General features: G+C 44.0%; 1 protein-coding gene across 1 annotated transcript in view; it reads right to left on the bottom strand.

Moving 5' to 3' along the window:
- The window catches only part of LOC138265760 (gamma-aminobutyric acid receptor subunit alpha-3-like), a 1,591,340-nt gene that overhangs the window by 605,265 nt on the left and 973,157 nt on the right, over positions 1-12,918 (bottom strand). The window contains exon 6 of the mRNA XM_069213778.1: positions 5,060-5,280. Coding sequence (XP_069069879.1) covers positions 5,060-5,280 — 221 coding nt within the window. The remainder of the gene's footprint in view (positions 1-5,059; positions 5,281-12,918) is intronic.

Genomic DNA, 12,918 nt, shown 5'->3' with positions numbered 1-12,918 from the left:
TCAATGCGGCCCTCAGTCACATCACAGACCAAACAGTGCAGCCCCTGGGAAAATGTTTGTGAGTACCCATGGGCTAGATGCTTGAGGAAGACCTGCCTCTCTGCCTGTTGCTTTGCTGTGCTGGCCTGCTCCTGCTTCTGCCATGGGAGTGAAAAGATTGGACTTTGTTTCACCTCACAGACCCAAGGCTGCATGCCCGGAAATAGACGTATCGTCCTCCTGCAGGTACAGAAATGACCCATTGCCTGCCAGGTGAAGTAAGAATCAACACACTGCCTCACTTGCAAGTAAGAATTTGACGCATTGCTTGCCTTTCTGACGCATCACCTCCCTTGTGTCTTTATTTTTTACACTTACCAGGATGCAACCATTTACTTTTATGGAAGGAGACTCTTAATTTTGAACAGTGATATCTTTTCTTTTTAATGTTGGATTTCTGTCATTTTGGTCTTGTTTGAGGTAAATAAATATTGGCTATTTTTCTAAACTAGTGTGGAGTCCTTTTGTGGCGATTTCACTGTGTTATTGTATGTGTTTGTGCAAATACTTTATACATTTCCTCTGAGATAAGCCAGACTGCTTGTGTCAAGCTAACAAGGGGGGTCAGCAGGGGTTGTCTTGGGCGTGTCACTCCCTAACCCTGATTGGAGAGAGGGTCCCTACTTGGATAGGGTGTAAACTGACTGCCATCTAGAGACCCCCTTTCTTACACTTATCATTATTGTTAGACCTGACATGCCTTAGGGTGGTCACCCCTAACTTTTTGCCTGCCTCCCTCCACTTTTTGGACACTGTTTTTGCTGGCTTTTAGACTCTGCGCACTTTACCAATGCTAACCAGTGCTAAAGTGCATATGCTCTCTCCCTTTAAACATGGTAACTTTGGATCACACCCAATTGGACTATTTAATTTACTTATAAGTCCCTAGTATGTGCACTATATTTGCCTAGGGTCTGTAGATTAAATGCTACTAGTGGGCCTGCAGCACTGGTTGTGCCACCCACTTAAGTAGCCCCTTTACCTTGTCTCAGGCCTGCCATTGCAAGGCCTGTGTGTGCAGTTTCACTGTCACCTCGACTTGGCATTTAAAAGTACTTGCCAAGCCTAAACCTCCCCTTTCTCTACATATAAGTCACCTCTAATGGGTGCCCTAGGTAACCCCTAGGGCAGGGTGCTGTGTGGGTGAAAGGCAGGACATGTACCTGTGTAGTTTACATGTCCTGGTAGTGTAAAACTCCTAAATTCGTTTTTACACTACTGTGAGGCCTGCTCCCTTCATAGGCTAACATTGGGGCTGCCCTCATACATTATTGAAGTGGTAGCTGCTGATCTGAAAGGAGTAGGAAGGTCATATTTAGTATGGCCAGAATGGTAATACAAAATCCTGCTGACTGGTGAAGTTGGATTTAATATTACTATTCCAGAAATGCCACTTTTAGAAAGTGAGCATTTCTTTGCAATTAAATCTTTCTGTGCCTTACAATCCACGTCTGGCTGGGTCTAGTTGACAGCTCCTTGTGTATTCACTCAGACACACCCCAAACACAGGGTACTCAGCCTCACTTGCATACATCCGCATTTTGAATGGGTCTTCCTGGGCTGGGAGGGTGGAGGGCCTGCCCTCACACAAAGGACTGCCACACCCCCTACTGGGACCCTGGCAGACAGGATTGAACTAAAAGGGGACCTGGTGCACTTCTAAGCCACTCTTTGAAGTCTCCCCCACTTCAAAGGCACATTTGGGTATAAAACAGGGCCTCTGCTCTACCACCTCAGCCACTTGCTGGAGAAGAAACCTGAACCAGAAACTGCATCCTGCCAAGAAGAACTGCCTGGCTGCCCAAAGGACTCACCTGACTGCTTTCTTCAGAGGACTGCTGTCTTGCTGTCGCCCTGCTGCCTTGCTGAACTGTTGCCTTGTTGCAGAAGTGCTCTCCAAGGGCTTGGATAGAGCTTGCCTCCTGTTTCCTGAAGTCTCAGGACCAAAAAGACTTCTTTCTTTCAACTGGACTCCTTGTGCGGTGAAAAATGTGATGCACAGCTTGCTCCGCGGTGAAAAATTCACTGCACGCCGACCCGAGACGACGACGCTCGACTTCGCCAGGAAAAGATCGACGCAGTACCTGCTGTGCGACCGGAGGTTCGACGCACGGCCCGCCTGGACAACGCTGCCCGACTTCCAGAGATGAAATCGACGCGGCGCCTGCCGTGAGGGAGAAAATTCCACGCACAACCCACCGGAACAACGCGCAGCCAGACAACAAGCCCAGGATTCCACGCACAAACCCCAGGGCGTCTGAAAACCCCGCAACCCACAGAGGATACTGTCGGCGTGCCGGAAATCGATACACCGTCTTCCCCACGTGAAAAATAATGACGCAAGTCCCTGTGTGAAGGGGTGAAACAGATGCACACACCATTTTCCACGCATCTCCTCCTCTGCGGCCCTCTGCGGAGATTTTTCACTCCAAACCAGGTACTTTGTGCTTGAAAGAGACTTTGTTTGCTTTTTAAAGACTTAAGACACTTCATATCACTTTTCAGTGATATCTCTGCGATTTCTTATTGCATCTTTTTATCCTTTTGACCTGCAAATATCCAGATAAATATTATATATTTTTCTAAACACTGTGTGGTGTATTTTTGTGGTGCTATAAAGTGTTATTGTATGGTTTATTGCACAAATACTTTACACATTGCCTTCTAAGTTAAGCCTGACTACTCAGTGCCAAGCTACCAGAGGGTGGGCACAGGATAATTTGGATCGTGTGTGACTTACCCTGACTAGAGTGAGGGTCCTTGCTTGGAAAGGGGGTAACCTGACTGCCAACCAAAGACCCAATTTCTAACAATTGTCAACATAGACCAAATTGTATTCTCCACATTTATACTACTGAAAATCCAAAACTAAATTTGAGATTACACTATCAAATCCTGTAGAGAGTACCAGCAGGCTTTAATAAATGCCTTTCTGCCACGGATTAAGCATTTGAACTGAACTTCATTGTGGAAAACAGAGGTGTGACAAAAATAAGACACTTCACTTCACATTTTCTAACTGCAGCAAGAGTTAGACACTGCAGATAATTTGATAGTGTGCCAAAAACAATAGAAATTGTGAATGCCACCAACCGTATTAGACATTAGAAATGGCCTTGAAGGCAAAAGATACACAATGTTAAAACCAACTGGCGAAGACGCATGGCTGCATACTAGTAATCATATTTTTTTATCTTTTCACAACTGATATATAATTGATACACAAGTATAAGTTTCCAAAGACATCCTGAAAGAAGAAGGCAAGTAAATTATGATTCTTCTCTGCATGAATGACTTAGACTTCACAGCAGGGCATTAGTCTCCTGAAAGCCAACATAAAATACATCAAAACTCAATCAAGGATATGAAGGGCATTTTGTGAGCTAAAATAAGAGAAAAACTCAAAATATCACGTCTCACAAAAAATACACATTTGACTCAGTAAAGGCTTATACATATATAATGCTGGAGACTTACACCAAAGGTACATGGGCACGGAGCATAATAAAAAGGTTCTTCCAGACAAAATGTCACATAAAATGTTTTATTTCAGCAGAGACTGATTGCCCAAATAATCTCAGTAGAAACACTGAGGAGAAATTGAAGGTAAGAGTATTTTATGGGGAAGAACCCCAGAGAAATGGGAAGGCGGCCATTCATTTCTAAAGGAAGTAAAGCGAAGTCGTGAAAGACTTCCCGTGTTTTTGAAAAGTAAGTTGAATGCCATCCTGTAGAGCAAAATGGCTTTTGTGCAATCTCGGGGAAAACGCACGACTGGCTTCTCTATGCAGTCAGATAGCACCATCAATCTGAAGGCAGGTAAAATGCCGTGACAACTTTACAATACCTGGCTAGAGACCTGGAGCTGAAAAGAGTAACTGAAGTTATAACTGAGAATAGAACGAGAAGAAATATCCATCCAGCAGTTCAAGCTAAGGAGCAAAATATAAAGATACATGGAAATGACAACTGACAAATTAAAATCATTTAAATGGATCACTAAAACCAGTAATTAGGAAAAGAACTTTAGACAACGTTGTTAGGCCAGCATCAGAATAGAGCAAGATTATGCCAGTAAAGACCGTCAAGAAGAATGGAACGAATTTATCAAAGATCTCTCAAACTGTTCATTAGGCTGGGCCGAAAAATTGGAACGCTCATGCTGAAATACACCATAATAAAGAGCTATTACTATGCCTGATAAGGGAACTTAAGTTAAGATGATTTTAAGAGCAATACCTTTGGTCTTGACCTACCAGTTCAATATTTTCATGTGAGAAGCAGCAGCTTTTCTGAGTGACACCAGGAAAGAACAAACAAAATAAATTGCCGAAGGAAATGTGGTGCTGAAGTGTCAAAGGCAACTGCCCCACCCACCGTCGTCACCGTGTCACTGAAAATGCCCATGCAGTAAACCAAACTTCCTTAACAAAGGCAATGGAAGGGAGCACATCTCTCAAAGGCAGGGATACCTAGTATGGTATCAGCGAAGATGGGTTGGCACACATTCATTCTAACCCCCATCCTGGCACATACGTGCAAACTAAGACAGGTTGCATCACTAACCAGTAGGGAGTAAGGGCACTAAGCGCGGCACAAGTTCTCTTAAAAGCACTACTCTCATTATTCACGCATTATCCAAGGGTCTTGTTTTTAATGTTATGTTTTTCCTTTCATTTTTTAAACTAAAACTACATTTCAGTAATGCGTTTCATGACATCAAAGATGTATAAGGATGAGGTTAAATAAAACTTGAACTGCCCTTTCCTGTTTTGTATACCCGCCTGCTTTCTCTTACATGTCCAAGCAACTGAAGCGTTGGCTGTTTTTTATCTATTTAAAAAAATATAGGTATCAATCAGTGATTGAAACAATCACAATGACAGTTGCATTCTGTATTCTCCAGACATTTTGATGAGCTTGATTTCATGATGGGTCCCAAATATGAAACCAAATGAGGAGCAGGCGTTGGTGTCAGTATGTCAGTAATGTGTAGGCTGCAGGGTTGCAGCGCACCTACCTCATAGTGTACAACAGGGTACCGTTGTCTACCAGTCGAAGCAGCTTGTTTGGCGTGGTCATGTTATGAGCCACAGATTTCTTGCCATTGTGAAAGAATGTGTCCGGTGTCCATATTTTACTGGCCAGCAGGTTGTTAAGAGGAAGAATCTTCATTGGCCCATCAAATTTTAGACGCTCATCCCACCAACTCTGCCGAAAGAAGACATCAATTGTGTACTCCTGTAAAGGACAAACAGAGAATGTTAGAAAGAGAAACAAGAGGACTTCATTGAGAGAGTATTCCTATTCAGTATCAATTTTCAATTAGAGTCACCTTTAATTAGGAAAAATGATTTTCAAGGTTGAAGAACTTAGCCAATCTGATGATCAATGGTTAGTACTCTGGGTTCCCTGGGAGCCAAAAAGTGGGTGAAAAGCACAAAAGAAGTGGGAGAGAGGCTCACATCTTAGCACACTCTGGCTAATTTCTCAGAGCCCCCTAGTGCTGCTAGCAAATAGAGACAGGCTGCAGTACTCTTGGTTCACCTTTACCGAAGGACCAAAATACTACAGCTTAACTTCGCAAGACAATCATTATTCAACAAACTCAACTTAACTGTTCAAAATCAATATTTTTAAATATAAAATACACATCCTGATTCACAGAATCCAGAATGCTAGATTATTTTATTTTAAAAAGAACACTTACAAATGCCACGGTGGCAGAATTGAGGCATTCACAGATTTAGAGTTAAGGAGGTGATGACAGGGGGTTCCCTAATGGGCGGGGACCCAGAAAAATGAAGAAAACCTCCACAAATCCTTAACTTTGTGAGTAATTCCAGAGAGGAAACCAATGAAAGAAAGGTCTACGTTTCTTCCTAGGCGACAAATGGTAGGGAAAACCTCTATATGTTAAAGGTAACTAGGAGTACGAGAATGTCCATAGGGATAGTTATCTTTGAAGCATAAAAGCAGCAAACGCACTTCCATGTTTGCACATTGAAAATCTGCATGGATACATTTTATGAACTGGACAGTGTAAGATTTAGTGTTGCTGCTTGTTCAGTATGGATCTTGCTAAATTGTGTGCCCTGAGTTGCACAACAAAGACATTGGGACACAGATGATAATGCTGCAGCCTATTTACATTGTAAGTTATGAAAGATACACTGTGCCGACACATTAGACTGCTTCAGGTAACACATAAAATCCACTTTTTCATTAAAACTTTAAAAAGCACTGCAATGGCAGTACATAGAAGTATGTGTTATCATTTATGACATGTGTGTGACCGAAAGGCAGGGAAAATCTGTCCATGGTTGTTGAAAGAAATGAGAATATGTCACAGTGCCAAACAGTTCTCAGTGGGGGTGGTAGGAAAGATGCAGAGATTTGAGTTCTTATATCAAGCAAAGAGACCCAATACCCAGGCATGCTGTATGCCAGGGGCACAAATCCACTGCTGACATTGAGGCAAAATAGTCCAATAGTGGCTGTTAGAAATTGGGTCCGTAGTTGATAGTCGGTTTGCACCCTGTCCAAGTAGGGACCATCACTCTAATCAGGATAAGGGATATACCTGCTCAGATAACCCCTGCTCACCACATTGGTAGCTTGGCAAGAGCAGTCAGGCTTATCTAAGAAGCAATGTGTAAAGTATTTGCACATAACAGAGTAATAAAAGAAAACACTACAAAAGGACACCACACCAGTTTTTGAAAAATAGCCAATATTTATCTATATAAAACAAGACCAAATACGATAAAACATCCAACATACAGTGTTAAAGATATGAAGTTTTCAAGATTTACTTAACAATACAGTTCCTTGAAGTCAACAGCTCCATCTGGGGTTATCACAGCGTCGTGATCAACAAAACCAACAGTTCGCCTGGCCACGGTGTTGCAGGCCAGCTATGGTGTTGTGGAGACCTACAAACAATATCTTTGGTGTTGCAGGGCATCGTGATACTCACGGCGAGCTCTGGAGATTGGTGCTGCTGGTGTTGGTTCCAGAGTCAGTGCGGGAGTCGTCGGGCCCTTGAAGTCACACTCATTGCATATCGAACTCCAGGCAGATGAAATCAGGAGCGGTGGCATGGATAGCTTTGGGGCTGCAGTGCGAAGCGGGACGATGCAACATGCAGTGTCTACAGGTCACAGTGCAGGCAACGGCTCAGTGACGTCATCCAGTGGCGTCGGTGAGACGAGGGCGGCGGTGTGAAGCGGGGTGGTGCAATGTGTGGTGTCACCAGGTTACAGTGCAGGCAGTGTCGTCATCGTTGCTGAATCGCTGTCGTCGGTAGGCCCAAGCCGGTGGTGCGGGTACGGGACGGTGTTTTGTGACCCTCAAGAGCAGTGTCCACAGGCCACAATGCAGGCAGGGATGCCTGGTGATGACACTGGAGTCGATGGTGCTGGCGTTGGTGGACCGGGGCTGCATGTGGACGGTGCTTCGTGAACTTCACGAGTGGTGTCCATAGGCCACGGTGCAGGCTGCAGCCCTGGTGTCAGCAGGAGCGTCGTCGTCGGGGATGCCCAGGCTGCGGTTTGAGCAGGCGCTGCCGGAGTGTGGGGCCCACAGGTTGCGGTGCAAGCAGCAGCTCGGTGAAGTCATCCGATGACAGCAGCAGTGAGACCAAGGTCGTGCAGGCCAGCGGGTTCATAGGCAGCGGCACAGTGGTTTCTCCTCTTGAACAGCACAAAACACACAGTTCCCGGTGCTGCAGGTCGAGGAAACTGAAGAATTTGGCGTCTCTGAGACTTCCAACAGGAGGCAAGCTCTACTCCAAGCCCTTGGAGAACTTTCTTGTTAGTTTTTTCATCCTTGGCGTGGTCTCCCTTAACTTTTTGCCTCTGTGTCCCAGGTTGTTGATGTGTGCTGGACTCTGATTTTGCTGTTTTTGTTACTCTGGGCACTTTACTACTGCTAACCAGTGCTGAAGTGCAAGTGCTCCTATACAAAATGTGTATGTAAGTGGCTTATCCGTGATTGGACTATTTGATTTACTAGTAAATCCCTAGTAAGGATTCACTAGAGGTGCCAGGGCCTGTAAATCAAACGCTACTAGTGGGCCTGCAGCACTGGTTGTGCCACCCACATAAGTAGCTCTGTAATCATGTTTCAGACCTGCCACGGCAGTGTCTATGTGTTCAGTTTTAACAGTAAATTCGACTTGGCAAGTGTACCCACTTACCAGGCCTAAACCTTCCCTTTTTTTACATGTAAGACACCCCTAAGGTAGGCCCTAGGTAGCCCCAAGGGCAGGGTGCAGTGCATGGTTAAGGTAGGACATATAGTAATGTGGTTTATATGTCCTGACAGTGAAATATTGCTAAATTCGTTTTTCACTGTTGCAAGGCCTGTCCCTCTCGTAGGTTAACATGGGGGCTACCTTTTAATCTGATTAAAGTATAGACTCCCTTTGGGAGTGGATGGACATCTGGACTTTGGGGTCTCTGAGCTCACAATTTAAAGATACATCTTCTAGTTCAGTTGTTTTTAAGATTGTGTGTTTGGAAATGCCACTTTTAGAAAGTGAGCGTTTTCTTGCGTATACCATTTCTGCGACTCTGCCTGTTTGTGGATTTCCTGTCTGGGTCAGTTTGACAGTTGGGCTGGTTGCACCTCACACTAGACAGTGACACAAAGGTAGCTGGGGTGTAGTCTGAATTTCCTGATGAGCCATCTGTGCTGGGAGGGAGGGGAGGAGTGGTCACTCACACATGAAAGGACTTACCTGCCCTCACACAATGCAGTCTCCAACCCCCTGGTGAGTGTCTGGGGCCTGGCCTGGGCAAGGCAGGATTTCACATTCAAGAGAGACTTTGCTTTGAAGTAGGCCTACTTCAAAGGAGAAATTGGGTTTAAGAAGGGCACCCAAAACACAGACTTTAGAACACTTCTATAAACCAAAAGGAACCTCTGCCTGGAGAAGAGCTGAAGAGCTGAGGAGCTATCCTGTAGTTGCTGCTTCTGCCAGAGTAAAAGGGCAAAGACTGGACTTTGTGTGCCTTCCATCTTGTGAAGATCTCCAATGGCTTGATTTAGAGATTACGTCCTGTTGTTTGAAGTCTCAGGGACAGCAAAGACTTCTCTCTGACAGCGCCTGGAGTCTCTGGAGTGACTCCTACTCTGCCCTGTGGTGCCCATCCAGTTCCTGGGACCCTGAAAGGAGAAGCTGGCAGGCTAAGAGGAAGAAATCCACGCACAGAACGCCGTGTGGGGAAAAGATTGACGCAACTCCGATGTACTTTCTAAAAGAGGCATTTTCAAACGGACAATTTAAAAAACAACTTAACTAAAAGATGTATTTTTAAATTGTAAGTTCAGAGACCCTAACTCCACATTTTATCTGCTCTCAAATAGAATCTGCGCTTTAAGGATATTTAAAGGCAGCCCCCGTGTTAACCTTATGAGAGAGATAGGCCTTGCATAGTAAAAAACCGAATTTGGCAGTAGTTCACTGTTAGGACATTTAAAACACACTAGTATATGTCCTACCTTTAACATACACTGCACCCTGCCCATGGAGCTACCTAGGGCCTACCTTAAGGGTGCATTGCATGTAGTAAAAGGTAAGGTTTAGGCCTGGCAAGTGGGAACACTTGCTAAGACGAATTGGCAGTTTTAAACTGCACACACCTACGCTGCAGTGGCAGGTCTGAGCCATGTTTACAGGGCTACTAATGTGGGTGGCACAACCAGTGCTGCATGCCCACTAGTAGCATTTGATTTACAGGCCCTGGGCACCTGTAGTGCAAGTCACTAGGAACTTACCAGTAAATCAAATATGGCCATCATGGAGAAACCAATCAACAGTACAATTTACACAGAGAGCATGAACACTTTAGCACTGTTTAGCAGTGGTAAAGTGCCCAGAGTCCTAAAGCCAACAAACACTGGTCAGAAAATTTAGGAGGAAGGAAAAAGATTGGGGATGGCCCTCCAAAAGGGCAAGGTGCAACACTGGCCTATTCATGCCCATAAGGGTCCACTGATAGTGATATCTTAAATGCAGCTGTCACACCTTTACGGATGCTTAAAATGACCTTATCAATGCTCATTAAAAATCTTTCATAAATATCTGTGCTGTGTGCTACAATCACATGTTAGGTGTATGATGCTATTCTATTCCAAGAATGTGCTGGTATCTAATGGCGGTTGCCATCTTCCAGAAGTGTTCTACCATAATGTGTAATGGTGAATCACATTGTATGCTAAATTATCACTTAAGACAGCTTTGTGATGCAAGTTATATCATGGTAGTCTACAACTCACTATTCAGTCTTGGTACAAGCAAGAACAATGTATTAATCTATCTTTAGGCCATGGTCCATTCTTCGTTCTGTGGTTATACTGTACCACTTCCTGGTATTATGTAAAAGGAATGTAATGGACATCCTGGTCCAAGACGAGCCATCACAGCAGGCTATATGAGACAGCTACAGAGCAAAACTATAAACAAAGAGAAGGAGCTCCTGTACCTAGATGAGAATTATCCAAACAAACCTCACTTGCATTATGCTGCTTTGATGCCAATGAATAAAACGATGAAACTAACAGAAAGAACATATTGAAAGTCTGACTTTGGAAAATCATCGAAAATATTTGGGTGTCCCTGCATATGTGAGCATTAAGTTGAGAACAAGCAAGGTCGTGCCATTTTAGCAATACGTTATCAACTTTGCTCTGCCAGCTGACCTCTTGAAAATAAATCTATTTTGTTTCTGCCAAGAGTGATGTACTGCTGTAGTGAGTTTGTTTTATTTTAATAATTTAAGTCACAAGTTTAGTAAAAAGATTATCTCTGAACTGCTGCATCGCACTGTCACGTCACTCAGATTGTCTGGACCGTTGTCTCATCGTTGCTTGCGGGTAGGGCGGGTAAAGAGTTGGAGTTAATTCCTCAAAAGTGTTTTCTACTACTGAAGGTTTTTCCTTCAAAGCAGAGAATTGGCGGTCTTCAGTTACAGACAGTGAGTGCAACAGGAAGAGGGTTCATTATTTTTAATATTTTTCAGAGTGCCCTCTGAATTTAGGCTTGGGGCTATATCAGTAACCAGGTTGCTTGGATAATGCGTCTTACTTTCTGTCATATAAAACCAATACACACATATTTTTTCTAGTTGGTAAAATATTAAGTGTTGGTGTTTTATATTTTATTGCAAATAACTAATACATGGTTTATTTTGAGGATTCATGTTTGTCCCCTTAGTTATTACATCAGGTATGAGCGCTAGGAGTTTACTTCTCTCTTGCAGGTCTCCCTCCAGAGTTCTACCCAGCTGCCCTCTCCTATCTGTCAGTAACATTTGTAGCCACTGGGCTAGGCACATGTGATTATTTAGGAATACCATAGAAGTGGGGATATCTATTTGCAACCATGACATATTCACTTCCAGTTCCCCTGATTTTGAGTAACTCTGAGTTTTCAGAATCCAGAGCAAACCCCTAATTGCACAAGGGTCAGAATTCTGGGTTGCACAGCATTTTCCCACATAGGAATTACAAAGTGCAACAAATTCCTCACCCTTCATTACATTTTAGCTGGTCAAACCTGCCAGAATTTAAAACTATTACAATTTTTACCATCACATACCCATCAAAGTCTTAATGTTAAACCTCAAAAACTTAGGCGCTGATTTAGGAGCCCCGAGCACCTCCTTGCGCCACATTAGAGTCCTTTGTTTTGGCACTAATGTGGTGTAACGAGGGCAAAATCGCCACACCAAATTTACAAAGTGGCACAATGCATGCATTGCACCACTTTGTAACCTTTTGTGCTACATTATACCTGCGCGAGGCATAATGTATGCAAAAGGAGGGGTCCCCAATAGACCTGGCTTTTTGACAGGGTCATCCCCAAACTTTTTGCCTCCTTCCTCCTATTTTTTTCTGACCTGTTGTTGTTGGCTTTTGACCTCTGGGCACTTTACCACTGCTAACCAGTGCTAAAGTGCATATGCTCTCTGTGTAAATTGTACTATTGATTGGTTTATCCATGATTGGCTATTTAATTTACTTATAAGTCCCTAGTAGAGTGCACTATATGTGCCTAGGGCCTGTAGATTAAATGCTACTAGTGGGCCTGCAGCACTGGTTGTGCCACCCACTTCAGTAGCCCCTTAACCTTGTCTCAAGCCTTCCATTGCAAGGCCTGGGTGTGCAGTTTCACTGCCACTTCGACTTGGCATTTAAAAGTACTTGCCAAGCCTAGAACTGCCCTTTTTCTACATATAAGTCACCACTAATGGTTGCCCTAGGTAACCCCTAGAGTAGGGTGCTGTGTGGGTAAAAGGCAGGACATTTACCTGTGTAGTTATATGTCCTGGTAGTGTAAAACTCCTAAATTCGTTTTTACACTACTGTGAGGCCTGCTCCCTTCATAGGCTAACATTGGGGCTGTCCTCATACACTGTTGAAGTGGCAGCTGCTGATCTGAAAGGAGCACGAAGGTCATATTTAGTATGGCCAGAATGGTAATATAAAATCCTGCTGACTGGTGAAGTCGGATTTAATATTACTATTCTAGAAATGCCACTTTTAGAAAGTGAGCATTTCTTTGCACTTAAATCTTTCTGTGACCTTCAATCCACGTCTGGCTAGGTTTAGTTGACAGCTCCTTGTGCATTCACTCAGACACACCCCAAACACAGGGTACTCAGCCTCACTTGCATACATCTGCATTTTGAATGGGTCTTCCTGGGCTGGGAGGGTGGAGGGCCTGCCCTCACACAAAGGACTGCCACATCCCCTACTGGGACTCTGGCAGACAGGATTGAACTGAAAGGGGGCTTGGTGCATTTCTTAGACACTCTTTGAAGTCACCCCCACTTCAAAGACACAATGTAGTATAAAACAGGGCCTCTGCCC

This window comes from Pleurodeles waltl, chromosome 2_1 (genome assembly GCF_031143425.1).
Source record: "Pleurodeles waltl isolate 20211129_DDA chromosome 2_1, aPleWal1.hap1.20221129, whole genome shotgun sequence".
NCBI lineage: Eukaryota > Metazoa > Chordata > Amphibia > Caudata > Salamandridae > Pleurodeles > Pleurodeles waltl.
Note: the sequence above shows the minus strand (reverse complement) of the source record. Positions and strands in the feature narration are given on the sequence as shown.